Here is a 20,363-nt window from a genome sequence, read left to right as displayed (position 1 = left end):
GAATCAGACCCAGACTGGGGAGAAAGGAAAGCAACTTGCCCAAGGTCACACCACTAGTGAGTCTCATGATAGAGCTGGGACTAGAATCCGGTCCTTTCCACGTGCATGGCAGGGTCTTTTCCACACACCAATGCCCACATGGGCCTTTGGGGATGTTAGGAAGAGTGCTGTGCCCTGATTCCTACAGGACCACCTCTCCCCAGCTGCTCTTTCAGCAAAGCCCTGGCCTGCATACAGGTTGCGCAGCAAAGGGCACTAGGGAAGAGAAGGCTGTCCCATTCCATTGGACCCTCCACTTTCTCCCATTGAACATCTACTTCCTTCTTGGTTCCAAAATTCTCCTTTCACTGCTGTTATCACCTCCAATACTCAGGCCTGTGGAAGATACAGGATTTTTCCTTGTAACCTGGCTCAGAATCCCATCTCTATCGTGTAGCTGTGTGACCTGGGGCAGGGTACTTGGAAACAGACTTTCTGTCTGAAAAGAATGAGCGTATATAAAATAACCAGCTTGCAGAGTCTGTTGTGAGGACTGAACGAGATTGTGCGTATGAACGTTCTCTGTCCTGTGGATGATATTTTATAGCTGTGTTATAAATGCTAGCTCCCCACCTCCTTAGCAGCTGCCTATGCTTTGGCAGAATTCTGTGTTTTATTTATATAAGAGGTGTGATCTTTACAGAATCTTAAAACACAGACCATCCAGGAAAAGAAACTACAGTGGCTTAAATTTATCCTCTGTCAAACACCGAAAGCCCCTATGAAGATGGACATTTTGATAGAGACAGGGGGAAGAAGTAGTAGGGTAGTTGAGCCCTAAGGAAGGATAGGGGGTTTTGAAAGAGGCTAAAACTCTGAATATACAGTAATATACTAGGGACTTCTATTAAAGTCAGGAACAAGAGAAGGATGCTTAAATCACTGACATTATTCAACCTTGTTCTGGAGTTTCTAGCCAATGCAGTAAGACAAGAAAATAAATAAGAAATATAAGCAGTAAGGAAGAGCAATATTGTCACAATTTATAGAGATATTTGTGTTAAAAATCCAAGGGAGTTAATTTTTAAAATTTGAAGCTAAGAAGGCAAGTATAGGCAAGTGTATAAATAAAGAGTTTTATTATATTCCAGTCATAAAAAAATGGAAAACTCAATGGAGAAAAATTAAAGGATCCCATTCTTATTAGCAACACAAACTATGAAATGCACTAGGATAAATTTAATAAGATATACTTAAGGCATAAGTGAAGAAAAATATAAACCTTTGCTAAAGTTTTTAAAGAGGGCCTGAATACCATGTTCATGGATGGAAAGACTCAATATTGGAAAGATATTAATTCTCCCCATTGGTGGGGGGAATGAATGAAATTGATTATAAATTTCATCTAAAAGTATAAATACATATAAATAAAAAAATAGAAGAATAACAGCCCCATTTAAAAAATGTATTGACATTGTGGCAGTTTGGAACTGTATGTATTGTTGAAAATCATGTTCTTAAAGCTAATCCATTCCTGTGGGTACAAACCTATTTTAAGTAGGTTTTAATGAGATTACTTCAGTTAAGGTGTGGCCCAGGATAAATACAGAGAATGGGATGAATACAGAGAGGGAGAAAATAAAAGTTACATAAGCAAGAAGCTGACATCAATGAAGGCTGGAAGTGAAGGGAGAGACCGGCAGACATCCCCATGTGCCTTGCCATGTGACAGAGGAATCCAGGATCACCAGTAGCAGGTCCTCAGGAAGAAAGCATCATCTTGATGATGTCTGGACTTGGACATTTTCATGGCCTCAAAACTGTAAACTTGTAAGCTAATAAATTCCCATTATTAAAAGCAATATACCATGTCATGGTACATTGCTTCCAGCAGCCCAGCAAACTAAAACAGACATATACTTAGAAAATGTCTGGACTTGACACAAAATTGTTGACCATGCTTATACCTCTGGAGAGTGGGATAACCAGGGTCTTTCACATTCTACTTTGTTTTATTTCTGAAATGTTTGACTTTTTAGAGATACACTTTATTTTTGTTAGAAAAATGAAGCCAATAGAGAAGGATAAGGGATGTTGAGACAGACTACATAAATATAGGTACTCCTTTTAGACTTATCTCCTGTCAAGAGTCACCCTTTGTCCTCCAGGCCTCAGTTTTCACATCTGTAAAAGGGGAATAATATATACCCTATAGGGATACATTAAGGCTTAATTAAGGCTTATGCATGCTCCTGAATGAAAGACAGCCAGCAGGTCCCTGTGAGTGTCAGATTGCTCCACTTGGGCTCTGGGTCAGGAGGATTGTGCTATGGGCACAGAAGGTGGGTCATAAGGGGAACAGAAGGATTCCCTTATACACTTTCCTTGATTGAATTATTTGGAAAATCTCTGTGCTTGGTTTGATGCTGGACACATCTGAGCTGCTGATTCTTTTCAGCTGATCAGAAATGTCCTCTTATTCACTTACTGAATTTTTATTTATTCTTTCATATTTGTAATTTCTAAGAATAATTTTTTGTTTTCTGAATGATCCTTTTAATAGCACCATGCTCTTGTTTCATGGTACAATGCTTTCTCATCTCTTTGAGGAGATTAATGATTAAAACAAGCTTGCATGACAAGGTCTCCTTTTTCCCAAATCCTTTTTTACTGTGTGTTTGTTTTGGCCTCAGTCTTCCATATCAGAGGTTTTTCTTGCAAGTCTGGTGATCCTTGACTGTGTACTCATGTTCAAAACGGGGACACTAAAAATCCTACTGAAGGCCCTGGGACACTTGTAGATGATGAACTTCACTACGGATGATTAAACTGGGTGATTTGGGGGAACTCCAACTAACAGTACTGTTAGGTCTTTTCTCTTGGCCTTTCACAGAGAAAGGTCTTCTGGGGGATCTAAGCCTTACTGCCAGGGCTCTAGAATCTAAATGGAGGTCAAAAGGCTAGAGGTCTCAATATTTAATGATTAAACTTTCATTGAATTTCCAATTTTCAATATATGGTACACAGGATTTCCACCGAGCCTGGTGTCATCCTATACAGAGACCCGGTTCTGTCTCCAGAGAATAAATCTCCAGCCCTCTGCCAGGCTGGATGAAGCACACTCATCTGGCCTCAGAGAGTAGGGAGGGAAACTGATATTAGGAAGATTTTTAATCCATATCTCTATTTTCAGTTCCACCTTCACTTACTTCCAGAGGCACCTGGTGCTGCCAATCTGTCAGTCTTTCAAGGGGAGTGTCCTTGGCTTTCCGCTCTGTTGGCTTATGGTTTCGTTTTCTTGGGTCTAGTTATCATTCGTTCATCTGCTTTCTAGCTTCTAAAATATTTTTTTCTTATTGCTTCTTTTTGTCCTTGTTGGTATATATTTTTTTTAAAGTTTAACTTTACTGCTGTTTCAGTGGATTTTCAGGAGGGAGAGAGGTTAGTGTTGCATTCAGTCCACTGAAAGTGTCTCAAGATTTCTGAGTTTTAAAGGTAAAATACAAATCTTCCAAGTAACCCATTTCAAAAGACAAGACCTAAAGAAAAGACAAGAAGACATATCTTGGGCTTCTCTTCTGAAACATGAGTGATAGAAAACACTGTTTATAGAATTCTCAAGGAAAAGAATTGAGACTGTAGACTTCTGTATGTAGCCAAGCTGTCATTCCTGTGCAAGGCAGAGGAGAAACAAAAGGACTCAGAACATATATGAACATCAAAAAGAAAAAGTGGTAATATAACTACAAAGCAAAGTAGAATTCAAGGCAAAAATATTAAATGGGACAAAGATTAATATTTAATCATTATAAACAATAAAATCAATGAAGTGACAACAGTGACACACTCCCACAGTCAAAATGGGAATTCTTAACATACTTGTCTGGGTATTTGACAGTTAAAGATATAAAAATAATTATTTGGAGGATTTGAATAGGCATATTTTAAGTTTTGTCTCTTACATGGATTTACATTTTTTTCAGATACTCATGGAACATTTACAAAAATCGACTCTCTAAGAAAGTCTCATTAAAAATGTCTAAATAAAAAAAAGCAAGTAGAGATATTTAGGTCACTTTTTGTAAATATAATGCAGTAAATAAAACAAAGAAGTTAACAATAAAAGGATAAAGCCCCAAAACCAAGAACTTGGAAATTAGAAAACACTCTTCTATATAGCTCCTGGGTCTAAGAGAAAACTAAGTTTAAATTACAGACTATTTAGAAATTGATTACAGTGAAAACTATATAACCAAACCCGTGTAATATAGTCAAAGCACCTGCCAGAGGAAAATTCATAGCTTTAACTTCTTTGTCATTAAATAAGAAAGACTGAAAACAAAAGAAGCAATTGTTCAACTTCAGAAGTTTTTCGAAAGAGCAAAAGAAAAAAATAAAGCCAGAGGAAAGGATTAATAAAAATGAAGATTGGATGGACAGAGGCGCTCTCGCTGGCTCCGCCCAATTCCTTAACGCAGACACACTATTGCCTCCAGTGGTGGTGGGCACGATCCAATGTGCTTGTGGGCTGCAGGCTGCAGAGGAACTATTGAAATGCAAAGGGTGACTGTTCGTGCTTTCTACCCCAGTTGTATATATATCTAAGGAAATGAGGTTTGGCGAGGCGGGGCTGGGGGTGATGGGACTTGCTCGGAGTCCTGCAGCTGAGCAGAGGCAGGATGGCGCAGTCACCCCGGACCTGTGCTTCAGCCTTTCCTCCTTCGCCACATTGGGAGGTGACCCCTGTTAGCAAAAGCCAACAAAGCGCAAGTCCTTGACCAGTGTGCCATCTTCTGTCCAGGTGAGGGAGGGCGTGTGTGAGAGAGTTGGAAAGTCTCCTTCTGAATATGTAATTGCAGTTCATCTTTCTCACCCTCACTCTCAAGCCTCACCTACTTCTTCCTGCCAAACCACAGGTTTCTGGGCTTCTAGCCAGGAGGCCCAGGATTTAACTCCTACATGGGAAAGGTAGTCCTTTGTTATTCATCCTCTGCTTCGCAAACGTGGTTGGTTGCCCAGTGGAGCAGTTTTTACGTCTTGGGCACTTTCTGTTTGTTACTCTATCTGACCCACCCTCTGGCAGTGGAGACAAGAACATGCCACGTTCCAGCCACGCCAAGCTTTGCACCACTCCCAGCTTTGCACCACTCCCAGCTTTGCACCACTCCCATGCTCTCCAAGCCCATGGGGGATTTGGCCATACCGAGATCTGTCCTTGGAATGGCATTCCCCTGTTCTGTCTGGAAACTCCTACCCATCCTCCACACCTCTGCTTAAATATGAAGCCTTTCCTGAATTTCCAACCAATGTCTGTATTCTCAGCCTCTTATGCTCCTCCAGGTTGGATCACTTTCCCCACTGTGTCATAATTATTTCTTCATATGCCCATGGCTCCTAGTAAATAGGACTTCTCTATTCTCTAGCTCCAGTGTCAGGTTGGCATGCATAGAAGGAGCTCATTGAACATTTGTTAACTGAAGTGTTAGAGCATTAATTAATGTCATCATTCAGGACCTGGATAAGACCATGGGAGAAGCTTCCAGTTTGACTTGGCAGAGATTTTTTTTTCCTTTTGAGTCACCCCCCCCAACATTTTATTATGAAATTTTTCAAGCACACAGCAATGTTGAAAGGATTTTACAGTATACACGTATATATCCATCCCTTAGATTATACCATTAATGTTTTACTCTTCTTACTTCATGACGTCTTTTTACCTATCCATCCCTCTATTCATCTATTAATCGTCTTAAATTTTTGGTGAATTTCAAAGTAAATGGGAGACATCAGTATATTTCCCCCTAAATACTTTAGCATGTGTATTGCCTTTTTTTTTTTTTTTTTAAACTAAAAACCATATTCTTTGTCTAGAAATATGAACTTGAAACTGTAAATATCCAAGCCCTGTAACAACAGTAAATTCTTAGATCTTCAGTGTGTTTACAATGTACAAAGTGATTTTGTATTTGCTGTATACAATAACTTTAAAAGGGAGGTATTACTTTCACTGTTTTTCAGTTGAGATTACTGAAGTCCAGAGAGGGAGAGAGTGATTTCCCAAAGTTGCTGCTAGTAAATGGCATTCATATACACATTCATCAAAAACTGGTTGAGTCCTTACTGTGTGCCAGGCACCCTGTGGTTACTGGAGCACTGCAGAAGAGAACCGGACGGCCCTGCAGCCCAGAGTGGCTCCCGGCTTCACGGGGAAGGCACTCGCCCCTACTCCCCGTGGTTACAGGCAAGCGTGAGAAGAAGCGTGAGGGCAGGGGGGACCCAGGTCTTCTCTCTCTGCGTCCAGCACGTTTTCCCCACTTTTCCCCAACAGCTTCTAGAAGATGAGACCAGGAGGGGTTGCTCTTTGAACTCAGGAAGGCTAGGGCAGAGGTGGCCCTCACCACTCCCGCTTCCCGTCCTCTCCCCGCCTGCTCTCACACCCATCACTTTCCTCTTACCTCTTGTACCTCTCTATATACTGTTTTGGTGAGAGATTTGGAAGTTTGGGCAGGAAAGTCTCTGGAAGCTCAGCAAGGAGACAACTGCCCAGTATTTCCTCTGCAACACAGGAGTCAGGTGGTTGCCATAGAGACAACATGCTGCCAGGGCAGGGGAGGACCCTAGCTCCAAAGGGGGCAGAGTGGAGAGAAAGCCAAGCAGTTTATTCGTTCCTCTCCCTCCCTCCCTGCCTTCCTCCATCCTTTTCTCCTTCTTTTCTTTTGGGTGGCAATGGGTGGGAGTAGAGACTTGAGCATACTTCTGGGCTGGTGGGCAAGGAAGAAGCGGGGGATGCGATTGTGAGGTGGTGGGACAAGTTCCTTGCACGGGCTGGAGGGCTGGTCCCCCAGAGCTCAGAAAGAAATGTTGGCCTTGGACGCGGTACTACAAAACGGTTGATGATTCAGCTAAATTTAGCAAATATTTGCCCAGGGCCGGGAGTCCTGCTCTCAGAAGGTCATAGGCGAACGGGTCAGGGGCATTGCTTTTGAATTGGTTATGTGACAGAGGGTGCAGCAAGCTGCTGTGAGACTGTGGGGTGCAGAGGGAGAAATACTCAGGGCCACCTGGGGAGGTAGTGCGGGGAGCTGGTGGCTATCACAGGCTGCCAGCCTGAGCCTGGGGGTGGGAGGACGGGCCTGGCTGGTTGGGGAATGAGCAGCTGGAGGGCAGAACAGGGTTGGTAGCACCTTGATGTAAGGGTTTGGCCCTTTTTGCCAACAAATACCCGCAGATAAAGTGGCAAGCAAGATTTCCTTGAAGTGCAACTGACACAGGAGGAAATCTTTTGGAAAGGGCTGTGTGGAGGATGTGCTATTAGGGCAGGACTTGGCTTTGCCGCACCATGTCTGAATCACCAGTTGCTCAGGCAGGGAACCCTTAGGGATTTCTGAGACCTTTGAGGTCAGTAGATCCTACAAATTGGACACAGCCTGGGGTGGGACAGGAACCCTGGCTTGGGGCCAGGAGACAGCAGTTCTCTTGCTTGTGTCTGCCTTTGACAAGTTGCCTGACCTTCCTGAGGCACAGTTTCTTTCCCAATTGACTTCTGTAGTTATAGCCTTTGTGCCAGTGTGTAGCCTGGACTCTGCACTAAACAGTGTGGCTCTGTGACAGCCTCATTCAGATCAGCCTGGACTCCCCAACCTGGTGGGAACTGTTTGAAGGCTCTCACAAGTGTGTGGGCTTTGGGATAAGATGCAGATCTCTGCTCTGCCATCCCCTAACTGAGTGATTCTGGGCTAGCTACTAAGCAAGCCTCTCTATTATATTCTCAGCTGTAGAATGGGGATAATGAAGCCTATCCCACAGACCAGGATCTGTTTAGAAGACAGATTTGCCACCTCCATCCTTCCCCAGAGCCCAGTGTTTCTCAGCAGGGCATTGTTGATCTTTTGGAAGAGGCACTTCATGGTGCTGGACTCCCCTGCTCCTGGTAGGATGTTTAGCAGCCCTGGTGTCTACCCACTGGGTGCCCGTCACAATCCCCAGATTGTGGTTGTGACAGCCCCCAAACTCTCCTGCACATTTCTAGTGGACAAGTACAACCCCTGGTCTAGTGGATTTAATTCAAGATGTTTTTATTGAGTGCCAGCTATGTGCCAGGACATTTGCTGGGATTGCCTGGGAAAGGGAGGAGGTGTAATGGTTGAAGAAACAATGACCTGGGAGGCAGGAGAACTTCCTCTCCCAGGTCTGTACAAATCTTTTCCTGACTCTGTCCTGATACCTATATTTGAGACCATGGCTGTGTTTCCAAAGTGCTTATGGTTGAGGATAGAGAGCATTGGAAGGGGATAGAGAAAGGGCTCTGGGAGTTCAGAGGAGGGAGAGATTACATCCAACTTGGAGATTCGGGGAGGGCTGCTTGGAAGAAGTGGCATTTGAGATGGCCCTCAAAGACGGGGTACAAGTTGGGTTTGAAAAGGCAATAATGACCATTCATCAACGGTTAACTGTGCGTTAGGCACTAGATACTCCGTTACGTATAAACATCACCTCTTGTGGGCCCCATAAACCCTTGTGAGGTATGTATTATTACCTTTATTGTATAGATCAGGAAACTGAGTAAACCTCCCAGGGTCATCCAGTGAGTTACTGACTATATTAGTTAGCTCTTGCTGCATAACAAATCACCCAAAACTCAGTGGCTTGAAACAATAGCCACTTGTTACTGTTCATGAGTCTGTGGATTTGTGGGGGTGGCTGGTCTGGGATGGTCTTGGGTGGGACAACCAGGCTGCTTCTACATGGATTCTCATCCTCCAGCTGTTCTGCCCAGGCTTGTGCTCATGGAAGAAGCAGAGGCTTGAGAGAGGAAGTGTGTGTGACCTCTTGAGACCTAGGCTTGGAGGGGCATGTCATTGCTTCCATCACATTGCATTGGCCAAAGCAAGTCACAAGGCCAGCTCAGACTCAAGGAGAGGGAAAGTAGGCTCTACCTCTTGATGAGAGAAGCTACACAGTCACATTGCAAAGGGCATGGAAACGAGGAGTGAAGATGGGATCTTCTTGCCATCTTTTTTTTTTTCCTTTTTACCATAGTAGCAGAGCAGGATTGGATCTCTGCTCTAGCTGGCTCCAAAGCTTTGTTCTTTCTACAAAGATTCACCTCTTCCATGGAGCAGAAAAAAATTTAGGACAGAGGGTAAAGCATGAGCAAAGGAAAGGAAGCAAAAAAAAAAAAAAAAAACAACAAAAAAACAAGATGCATCTGGGAAATAATAAATAGTTCATTTTGGATGATATGTGGAGTGTGTAAAGGGGAATGGTAGAGAAAAGGGCAGGAGGGATTGGTTAGATCAGTCCTCGGAGGCCTTGAATGCCAAGCTAAACTGCTTGGAGAGTATCCTGCCTGTGGGAAGTCACAGAAGGATTTTTTAAAAGAAGTCACATATATAATAGTTGTTCTAGTTTACTAATGCTTCCGGGATGCAAAACACCAGAAATGGATTGGCTTTTATAAAGGGGGTTTATTTGGTTACACAGTTACAGTCTTAAGGACATAAAGTGTCCAAGTACCTTCACTGGAGGATGGTCAGTGGTGTCCGGAAAACCTCTGTTAGCTGGGAAGGCACGTAGCTGGTGTCTGCTCCAAAGTTCTGGTTTCAAAATGGCTTTCTTCCAGGATGTTCCTCTCTAGGCTGAAATTCCTCAAAAATATTACTCTTAGTTGCTCTGGGGGCATTTTTCCTCTCTTGGCTTCTCTGGAGCAAAAGTCTGCTTTCAACGGCCGTCTTCAAACTCTCTCTCAGCTGCAGCTACTCTCTCAGCTCCTGTGTTCTTCAAAGTATCTCTCTTGGCTGTAGCAAGCCCGCTCCTTCTGTCTGAGCTTATATAGTGCTCCAGTAAACCAATCAAGGCCCATGTGAATGGGCGGGGCCACACCTCCATGGAAACACTCAAAGAATTACAATCTAATCAACACTAATATGTCTGCCCACACAAGATTACATCAAAGATAATGGCATTTTGGGGGACATAATACATTCAAATCAGCACAAGAGTATAACTTACGTACAGTAAAATTCACCCTTTTTTAGATATAGTTTCTATGAGTGTCTTGACAAATATATATGGTGGTAAGTATACCACCATATACAAGATACAATATTGTCATCTCTCCAGAAGTTTCCTTGTGCCATTTATAGTCAATCTTCTCTCCTTACCCTAGTCCCCAGTAACTACTGATATGATTACTGACCCTGTAGTTTTGCCTTTTCTGGAAAGTCATACAAATGAAATCATGACATATGTAGAATTTTGGGTCTAGCTTCTTTCATTTTGCATAATGCCATATTGTTGCATATATCAGCACTCCATTCGTTTTGAATGTTGAGTTCTGTACCATTGCCTGGATGTGCCACAATTAGTTTATCCATTCCCCAGTTGAGGGACATTTGGGTTTTTCCAGTTTTGGGCAATTTTGAATAAAGCTGCTATAAAAAGTCATATCTGCCATATCTGTCATACGTCTGCACATATTTTTGTGCAGACATATGTTTTCATTTCTCCTGGATAAATATCTAGGAGTGGAATTTCTAGGCCGTTTGGTAAGTATGTATTTAACTTGATAGGAAACTGCCAGACTGCTTTCTGAAATGTCTGTATTCTTTTGCATGCCCACTGTCAATGTATGAAGGTTCTAATTACTCTGCATCTTTGTCAGCACTTGGTGTTGTCACCTTTTTTCTTTTTAAATTTTAGCCATTCTAATAGGTGTATTTTATTGTGGTTTCAATTTGCATTTCTCCAGTGACAGATGATATTGAGAATCTTTTCATGTGCTTCATCCACATCTCTTCTTTCTTGAAGTGTTTTTAAATCTTTTCACATTTTAAAAAATGAGTTGCTTGTTTTCTTATTAAGTTTTGAGATTTCTTTCCCTATTCTAGATATAAGTGCTTTATCAGATATGTGTTTTGCAAATACTTCCTCCAAAACACTCAGAAGTACTATAATGGGAAGTATTTCTTGTGTTTTAAAAACTTGCTCTGTGGCCATGTGGGGTGGGGGAGTGGGGTGGGGAGGGATAGAATCAGTCGTCCAGGTGAGAGTGAGGCTCTGAGCTGGGCAGGGGCAGTAGGGATGGGGGAAGTGAGGAGCTGTAAGGCCTGGGGGCCCTCTGGATGGTGTAAAGGCCTCTTTTACCTGGTGAGCAGCCTCCCTCCCTCCCTCCCACGTTCCTTCACAAAGATTTGTGGCACACCTACTAAGTAGCAGGTAATGTTCTAGGCATAGGGGAATATTCAGGGAGAAATCAAAGTCCCTGGCCAAGTTTACAGGGGAAGAGAGAGAATAAACAAATACACAAATTCCTGGAACATAATGGCTGGTGGACCAGGTTTGATACACACAGCAAGGAAAGAACACAGGAAAGACCCAGAGCAGTGGAAAGAAGGCTGCTGGGCTGAGGTCAGGAGCTCTGGGCTTGCATTCTGGCCATCAGGGGGACCTCAGGCAAGTGCCTGCCTCTCTCTAACCCTCTTTCTTCCTCTCAGAGTTGTGCTAGATGAGCTTTAGGTGATAGGATTTTGTATTTGAAGTTCTGACAAACCAACCTGGCTCTAATGAGTGAACTATACGCGAACTGGAGGCATCTCCACCTTAGAACCAGGCTGTTTTGCAGGAAAAGTTCTGGAGATCATCAATTTTGGCCTCTCAGCCAAGGTAGGATCCCCTTGAAGCACCTCTGGCAGGTGCCTGTTTATCCCTTGTGAGTGCCTCTATAGGGATGGGATGCTCCCTCCTCCCCAGGGACCAGTTTCATTTTATCTTTCTCTGTCTTTTAAAGGGAAAGGATCACACCTTTTACTAAAGGGAAGTGTGTTTCAACTGTGGATTACAATTCAGATCCTACTCCATAAAGCTGTATGTGAAGAACGGCCTGCCGTGAGCAGAGGACCAAAGATCTAAAGACATATCTGGGGGTGGGAGTGGAGATTCTTGGAGAAAGGAGACACGAGAATGCCTTCAAGAGGGGAGAGATGTGGCAGGATCACCCTTGCTGGAGCCATCTACCTGCTGGTCACAATGTCTGCTGGGACATCTGGAGCAAGATATCTTTTGATACAAGAGATCAGTTATCCTGAAAATTCAAATTGGCCAGTGACATTAACCTGGGAGTCTGATATCAGATGAACTGAAGGAGTGGAATGTGGTCAACACTCTTGGAACTCCTTTTATTCAAAAGCCAGAGCTCTTGACTCCCTGTTCATTAAAGTCTGAAAAGAGGTGGGAGAGCATGGCATATCTTGTGTGACAGCTCTGGGCCCTCTCCAGGGTGCTCCATCTCCATCCCAGGATGATTCTGGAAGCAGGGTGGGCCCTCATGCTATGAGGAGGCTGCTGACCTCCAAGCAGTGTCCTACCACTGGGGACAATTGCTCCACCCCCAGAGTCAGGTAGGTCTGTGTGTGGGAGGGGGCAGGCCATGATGTCCTGAGCTTCTTCATTCATTGTTTGTCCATGAGAGATTGGGTAGGATGAGGGGAGTGGGTTGTGCACCCCAGAATCATGTTTTTAAATTTAATCCATTCCTGGGGGTGTGGACCCTTTGTAAGGAGGATTTCTGGGTGAGCAGGAGCTCAAGTTAAGATGTGACCCACCTCATTCAGGATGGGTCTTAATCCTCTTACTGGAGTCCTTTATAAGAGGATGAAATTCAGAGATAGTAAACAGAGAAAAAGACACAGAAGCTGAGAAAGAAAGTCACATATGTGGAGCGGCCAGAAGCTGAAAGCAAAGAAACCCAAGAGAGAAGGGAGAGACCAGGAGATGCCATCACGTGTCTGGCCATGACAGAGGAGTCCAGGATCACCGGTGGCCAGTCTTCAGGAGACAGCATTGTCTGTTGATACCTTGATTTGGACATTTGCATGGCCTCAGAAGTGAAGCTTGTAAATTAATAAATTCCCATTGTAAAAACCAACTCATATCTGGTATATTGCATTTTGGTAGCTGAGCTGACTAAAACAGGGGAGTAGACTGGGACACCTCAGCCTCAGACACAAAAATCACATAATGATTAAGAAAAAATTTCAAACACTTTTTTTCATAGTATGAGTATCTTACAGAAAGCGGTTTACTTTGCTATGCATGTCAAAATGACTGGGAAGAAAAACTATCTCTATTCATAAACAAGATGATCCATCCTCTATGTTAAAAATCCTACTGAATCTACAAAAAACAAAGCTACTAGATCTAATTAAGTCAGTTTAATAAGGTATCAGGATATATGAGCAATATACAGAAATCAACTGTTTCTGTATACTAGCAACAAACAAGCAAAAATTAAAGATTTCAAACACCACTTAGGATAGCATCAAAACAATGCAATACTTAGGTATAAATTTGACAAAAGATGTACAAGATCTAGACACTGAAATATATGAAATACCACTGAGATAAATTAAAGAAGACCTAAATAAAGGGAGAGATTTCCCCTCTTCATGGATCAAAAGATTCAAATATTGTCAGTACATCAGTTGTCCTCAATCCATGTGTAGATTCAATCCAAAATCACAGTATTTTTGGTAGAAATTGACAAGTTGATCCTAAAACTTATTTGGAAATACGAAAGACAGAATAGCCAAAACACCTTTGAAAAAGAACCAAGTTGGAGGACTAACGTTACCTGGTATCCAGACTTACAAAGCTAGAGGAATCAAGACTGTACAATTTTGTCAAGATAATGGATATAGCAAAGGAACAGAAGAGAGAATCCAAAAATAGACCCACATTTTCATGGAAAACTGATTTTCAAAAAGGTGCAAAGGTAATTCAGTGGAGAAGAGATAGTCTTTTCAACAAACAGATGGAACTATTAAATATTCATGTACAAAAATTGAACTGGGATCAATGCCTCACACCATATACAAAAATGAACTCAAAATGGATCAGAGACCCAAATGTAAAATCTAAACTATAAAGCTCCTAGAAGAAAAGAGAGGAGAAAATATTTAGACCTTGAGTTAGATAAAAATTTCTTAGATATAACACCAAAAAGTATGATATATAAAAGAACTTAATCAAAATGAAAAACTTTTGCCCTTTTAAAGACACTATTAAGAGAATGAAAAACAAGCCATGAACTGAGAGAAAATATTTTCAAATCATATATCTGATAAAGGACTTATATCCAGAATATGATACATATATAAAAACATACTTATAGATAGATTTGTATCATATTCTGAATATAAGATATATATGTGTGTATATGTATATACTTTCAAAACTCAGCAATAAGAAAACCCAATAAAAATGAGCAAAAGCTATATACAGATATTTTACCAGGAATATATATGAATGGCAAATATGCACATAAAAAAATGTTCATTATTTGTCATTAGGGAAGTGCAAATTAAAACCACAATGAGACAGAGGAGCTAAGATGGTGGCATAGAGAGGAGTGGAAGCCAGTTAGTCCCCCTGAAACAATTCATAAACTACCAAAAAACTAGTAAATAACCTGGAATAACTGGGGGAGACAAACATGACTGTCCACTCATCATACACCAACCTGAATTGGGAGAAATGCCTGAGATCACAGCATAAAATCTGTAAGTAAAACTGCGGACCTGCGCTGAGAGCCAAGAGCCCCTCCCTCACAGAAGCCTCGCGGTGCTAGAGAGCAGCACTCTCCAAACAAGCAAGTGTACCTCAGCCCAGCTCCAAATGGGGTTTTAACTTTAATTGCTCAATACAGACTGCAAATCCCCAACAAGCAGACAGAGGCTTTTGGTGATGACTGACCTTGGAAGAGTCAGGGGACATATCTGTCTCAGGGCAGAGAGCCCAGAGGATCGGGTGTTATCTCTGGCCGACGGGTGAATCTGGGAGCTTTCTGTCCCTTTCTTTCTCTCTCAACCTGGGCAGCTCAGTGGAGAAAGCCTCAGCCGTTTTCAGCTCGCAGCTCTTCGCAGTAGAGAAAGCCTCAGCCATTTTAAAATCTCAGCACTCTGAGTCAGAGAAACAAAGAATCTATTTATATGCAAATGACCCCTCTGGAGGGGGCATAGCTTCCCAAAAGGAAAGGGAGGGGCCTAGCTCTACTACCTGCCTTACCAGAACCAGACCCCAAAGCCTGGGGGAGGAGAGCTGTGGGCCACACCCCCTTACACCAGCCCTGACAGGCTGATAGGCACACCTGCTGGGCAGAAAAACATAGGGTGTGTCAGTCCTCTAAGAAAAACCATCAAGAAAACCGGACACTGAATATTTCCTCCTTCTGTGACCTGAGCCTGTTCTCGTCTGGGAAAACCTGATTGGGGTGGCCTAGGAGGTCAGATGCCTAGACAACAGAAAACTACAACCTACACTAAGAAAAACAAAGTTATGGCCCAGTCAAAGGAACAAACTTACACTTCAACTGAGATACAGGAATTTAAACAACAAATGTTAAATCAATTAAAAAAGTTTAGAGAAGATATGACAAAAGTGATAAAGGCTATAAAAAAAACACTGGGCATACGTAAGGCAGAAATCGAAAGCTCAAAAAAAACAACCAGCAGAATCTATGGAAATGAAAGACACAACACAAGAGGCAAAAGATGCACTGGAAACATACAACAGCAGATCTCAAGAGGCAGAAGAAAACACTCAGGAACTGGAGAACAAAACACCTGAAAGCCTACATGCAAAGGAGCAGATGAAGAAAAGAATGAAAAAATATGAGCAATGTCTCTGGGAACTCAAGGATGAAATGAAATACAAGAATGTATGCATCATTGGTGTCCCAGAAGGAGAAGAGAAGGGAAAAGGGGCAGAAGCAATAATAGAGGAAATAATCAATGAAAATTTCCCATCTATTTTGAAAGACATAAAATTACGGATCCAAGAAGTGCAGCTCCAAACAGAATAGATCTGAATAGGCCTATGCCAAGACAATAATCAGATTATCAAATGTCAAAGACAAAGAGAGAATCTTGAAAGCAGCAAGAGAAAAGTGATCCATCACATACAAAGGAAGCTTGATAAGACTATGTGCAGATCTCTCAGCAGAAACCATGGAAGCAAGAAGGAAGTGATGTGATATATTTAAGATACTGAAAGATAAAAACTGCCAACCACAAATCCTGTATCCAGCAAAATTGTCCTTCAAATATGAGGGAGAGTTCAAAATATTCTCCGACAAACAGACAATGAGAGACTTTGTGAACAAGACACCCGCGCTACAGGAAATACTAAAGGGAGCACTACAGAATGATAGGAAAAGACAGGAGTGAGAGGTTTGGAACACAGTTTTTTTGGGAGATGGTAACACAGCAAGGTATGTACACTGAACAAAGGTAACTGTGAATATGGTTGAGAGAGGAAGGTTGGGAGCATGTGAGACACCAGAAAAAAGGAGGAAAGATAAAGACTGGGACTGTGTAACTCGGTGAAATCTAGAGTGTTCAACAATTGTGATAAAATGTACAAATATGTTCTTTCACGAGGGAGAACAAGCGAATGTCAACCTTGCAAGGTGTTAAAAATGAGGAGGCATTGGGGGAGGGATGCAATCAACATAAACTAGAGACTGTAAGTAACAGAATCATTGTATTATTCTCCCTTTAATGTAACAAAGGCGATATACCAAGGTAAATGCAGATAAGGGGGGGGGATAGGGGAGGGGTGTGAGACACTTGATATTGGTGGTGTTGTCTGACCCTTTATTCTACTTTGATTTAAGATTATCTTTCCTTTTGCTGCTTCCTAGCTGTCATTTTTTTTCTTCCTCTTTCTTTTTTCTTTTTCTTTTGCTGCTCTGCCTTCTTTGACTCTCCCTCCTGCCTTGTGGAAGAAATTTAGATGCCCTTATATAGATAGTGGTGAGGGTGGTGAACACATAAATATGTGACTATACAGGGAACCATCAATTGTTTAGTTAGGTTGGAATGTATGGCATGTGAACAAAACTTTCTTTAAAAAAAAAAATGGGTTGATGATGAAACCTTGAGGGCAATATACTCAGTGAAATAAGCCAGATACATAAGAACAAATATTGCAGGGCATCACTTCATAGGAACTAATTATAATATGTAAACTCATAGACATGAAGGATAAGGTACCAAGATATAGAACGAGGCTAAAGAATGGGGAGTGGTTGCTTAGCATGAGCAGAATGTTCAGCTAGGATGAACTTAAATATTTGGAAATGAACAGAGGTGTCGTTTGCAAGATGTGAGAATAACTAACAGTGTTGAAAGGGCTGTGAAGGTAGGTGGTGGAAAGGGGAAGCTCAGAGTCATGTATGTCACCAGAAGGAAAGTTGGAGGTCAACAGCTGCGAATGTATAAAACTGAATCCTGTGGTGGTCAGTGTCCGTGATTAACTGTACAAATATTAGAAATCTCTTTCATGAACCAGAACAAATGTATGACACTATAACTAGAAGTTAATAATAGAGAGGCATATAGGGAAAAAATATATACCTATTGCAAACTATATACTACAGTTAGTCGTATTTCAACATTCATTCATAAATAGTAACAAATGTACTATATCAATACTATGAGTCAACAATGGAGGGGGATTGGTTAGGGATATGGGAGGATTTGAGTTTCTTTTCTTTTTTTCTTCTTTTGCTCTATTTCTTGTCTGGGGTAATGAAAAGTTTCTAAAAATTGAACAAAAATTAAGTGTGGTGATGGATGCACAGCTGTATGAGGGTACTGGGGGCAATTGATTGTCCACTTTGGATCTTTGGATAATTGTATGTTATGTGAACAATCTCAATAAAAATTAAAAACTTAAAAAAAAAACCCACGATGAGATACCATGATACACCTGTTAGAATGGCTAAAATTAAAAAGATAAATCATACCAAATACTGGTAAGGATGTGGCAACTCTTACACGCTGCTGGTAGGAATGTAAAATGCTACAATCACTTTGGAAAATAGTTTGGCAGGTTAAAAATTTAGACCTACACCTACCATGTGATCCAGCTATGCTACTGCTTGGTATTTATTGAAGGAAAAGGAAAGCATGTGTCAACATAAAGACTTATACACAAATGTTACTCGCAGCGTATTTCTAATAGCGAAAAACTGACAACAGCATAAATATCCATCAATGGGTGAATGAATAAATAAACTTTGCTATATCTATACAATGGAATACCATGCAGCCATAAAATTGAATGAATTGTGGCTACACTAAAAAATGGATGAATCTCAAAATAGTTATGAATGAAAGAAGTCAGACCAAAAGAAGTACATAATTTGTGATTCCATTTATGTAACACTCTAAAAAATGCAAACTAATCTATAGTGACAAAAAGCAGGTAAGTGGTCCAGAGACAGTGGCAAGTGGGTACAAAGGAAAGGAAAGGGGGAGGAATTACAAGTGGCATGAGGAAGCCTTTGGGGGTAAAAGATAGGTTCACTATCTTGATTATAGTGATGTTTTTACAGATGTGTCTGCATACAAGCATCCCTCATTTGTGCTTCATTCATTACACTTTGCAGATGCTGTGTTTTTTTATAAATTCAAGGTTTGTGACAACCCTGTGTCGAGAAACCCAAAACTTTGTGTTTCTGGGTCACATTTCGGTAATTCTTGTAATATTTCAAACTTTGTCATTATTCTGTGTTATGGTGATCTGCAATCAGTGATCTTTGATATTACTATTGTAATTGTATTGGGGTGCCACAAACCATGCCCATATAAGACAGCAAACTTAATTGATAAGTGTTATGTGTTCTGACTGTTCCACTGACTATTCACCCATCTCTCTCCCTCTCCTCAGGCCTCCCTTTACCCTGAGACACAAAAATATTGAAATTAGGTCAATTAATAATACTATAATGTCCTCTAAGTGTTCAAGTGAAAGGAGGAGTTGCAGGTCTCTCACTTTAAACAAAAGCTAGAAATAATTAAGCTTTGCTGATTTGAATCTGTTTTGTAGCCCATAAAAGACTTCTTTTAATCCGCTCTTGTTAGGGGCAAACCTGTTGTGGGTGGGATCTTTTGATAAGATTTTTTCAATGGAGATGTGACCCCACCCATTCAAGGTGGGTCTTAGTTAGTTTACTGGAGTCCTTAAGACAGCTCAGGGAGAGAATGCTCAGAGCCAACACAGACACAGATGCTTGGAGAAGCAGACAGAAAGATGTTTGGAGATGCTAAGCTAAGAGATGAAGCCCAGCGTTTGCTCCAGAGAAGCTAAGAGAGGATCCCAGATGCTTAGAAAGAAAGTCCCTGGAATGAGAAGCTGAAAGCAATGCAACCTGGGAGCAAAGGACCAGCAGATGCCAGCCGCATGCCTTCCCAGCTAACAGAGGTGTTCTGGAAGCCATTGGCCTTTCTTCAGTGAAGGTATCCTCTTGTTGATGCCTTAGTTTGGACACCTTTATAGCCTTAGAACTGTAAATTTGTAACCTGATAAATCCCCTTTATAAAAGCCAATCCATTTCTGGTATATTGCATTCCTGCAACTTTAGCAAACCAGAACAGAAGCTTAGTGAGGGAGGCATGTCAGAAGCAGAGATAGGCCAAAACCTAGGCCTTTTGCATCAAACAGCTAACCAAGTTGTGAAAGCTAAGGAAAAGTTCTTGAGGGAAATTTAAAGCGTTACTCCTGTGAACACACAAATGACGAGAAAGTGAAACAGCCTTATGGTTGATAGGGAGAAAGGTTTAGTGAACTGGATAGAAAATCACACCAACCACAACATTCCCTTAAGCCAAAGCCTAATCCAGAGCAAGGCCCTAAGTCTCTTCAATTTTATAAAAGCTGAGAGGGGTGAGTGCAGAAGAAAAGTTGAAAAGTTGGAAGCTAGCAGAGGTTGTTCATGAGGTTTAAGGAAAGAAGCCATTTCCATAATACAAAAGTGCAAGGTATTAGCAGGCTGATAAGAACTCTGGGATGTATTATGTTATGATAATTGTTTGAAGTTGAGAGTGATGGTGATTGTACAACTAAGTGAAGATAATGAAAGAAACTGACCATTTATCTTAGAATATATATTGTCAAGATAGGAACCCACTGCTTAATAAATCAAGCCCTTGACTTGAGACTTGCTTTTGTGAAATTTAGGGTTGTTAATAGGAGGCTGAGCCCTCCTATAATTATGCTTAAGAGGCACCTCCAGGCAACCTCTTTGTTGCTCAGATGTGGCCTTTCTCTCTCTAAGCCCAACTCAGCAAATAAATTCATTAATCTCCTCCCCACGAGGGACATGACTCCCAGGGGAATGAATCTCCCTGGCGACGTGGGACATGACTCCCAGGAATGAACCTGGCCCTGGCAATGAGGGGACTGACAATGCTTACTTGACCAAAAAGGAGGAGGGAGGGAGAAAGGTAACAAGTCGAGGTCACAGTGGCTGAGAGATCCCAAATAGAGTTGAGAGGCTATCCTGGAGGTTTCTCTTATGCAAGCTTCAGCTAGCCATCCCA

General features: G+C 41.7%; 1 protein-coding gene across 1 annotated transcript in view; it reads left to right on the top strand.

Annotated features, from left to right (window-relative positions):
- The window catches only part of LEXM (lymphocyte expansion molecule), a 38,104-nt gene extending 25,116 nt beyond the window's left edge, over positions 1–12,988 (top strand). The window contains exon 10 of the mRNA XM_037827130.1: positions 11,768–12,988. Within this exon, the coding sequence (XP_037683058.1) occupies positions 11,768–11,840 (73 nt within the window). The 3' untranslated portion in view covers positions 11,841–12,988. The remainder of the gene's footprint in view (positions 1–11,767) is intronic.
- Positions 12,989–20,363: the final 7,375 nt, after the last annotated feature.

Source organism: Choloepus didactylus, chromosome 2, assembly GCF_015220235.1.
Source record: "Choloepus didactylus isolate mChoDid1 chromosome 2, mChoDid1.pri, whole genome shotgun sequence".
In the NCBI taxonomy this organism is placed as follows: Eukaryota; Metazoa; Chordata; class Mammalia; order Pilosa; family Megalonychidae; genus Choloepus; species Choloepus didactylus.
This window is presented reverse-complemented; position numbering and strand designations above follow the sequence as displayed.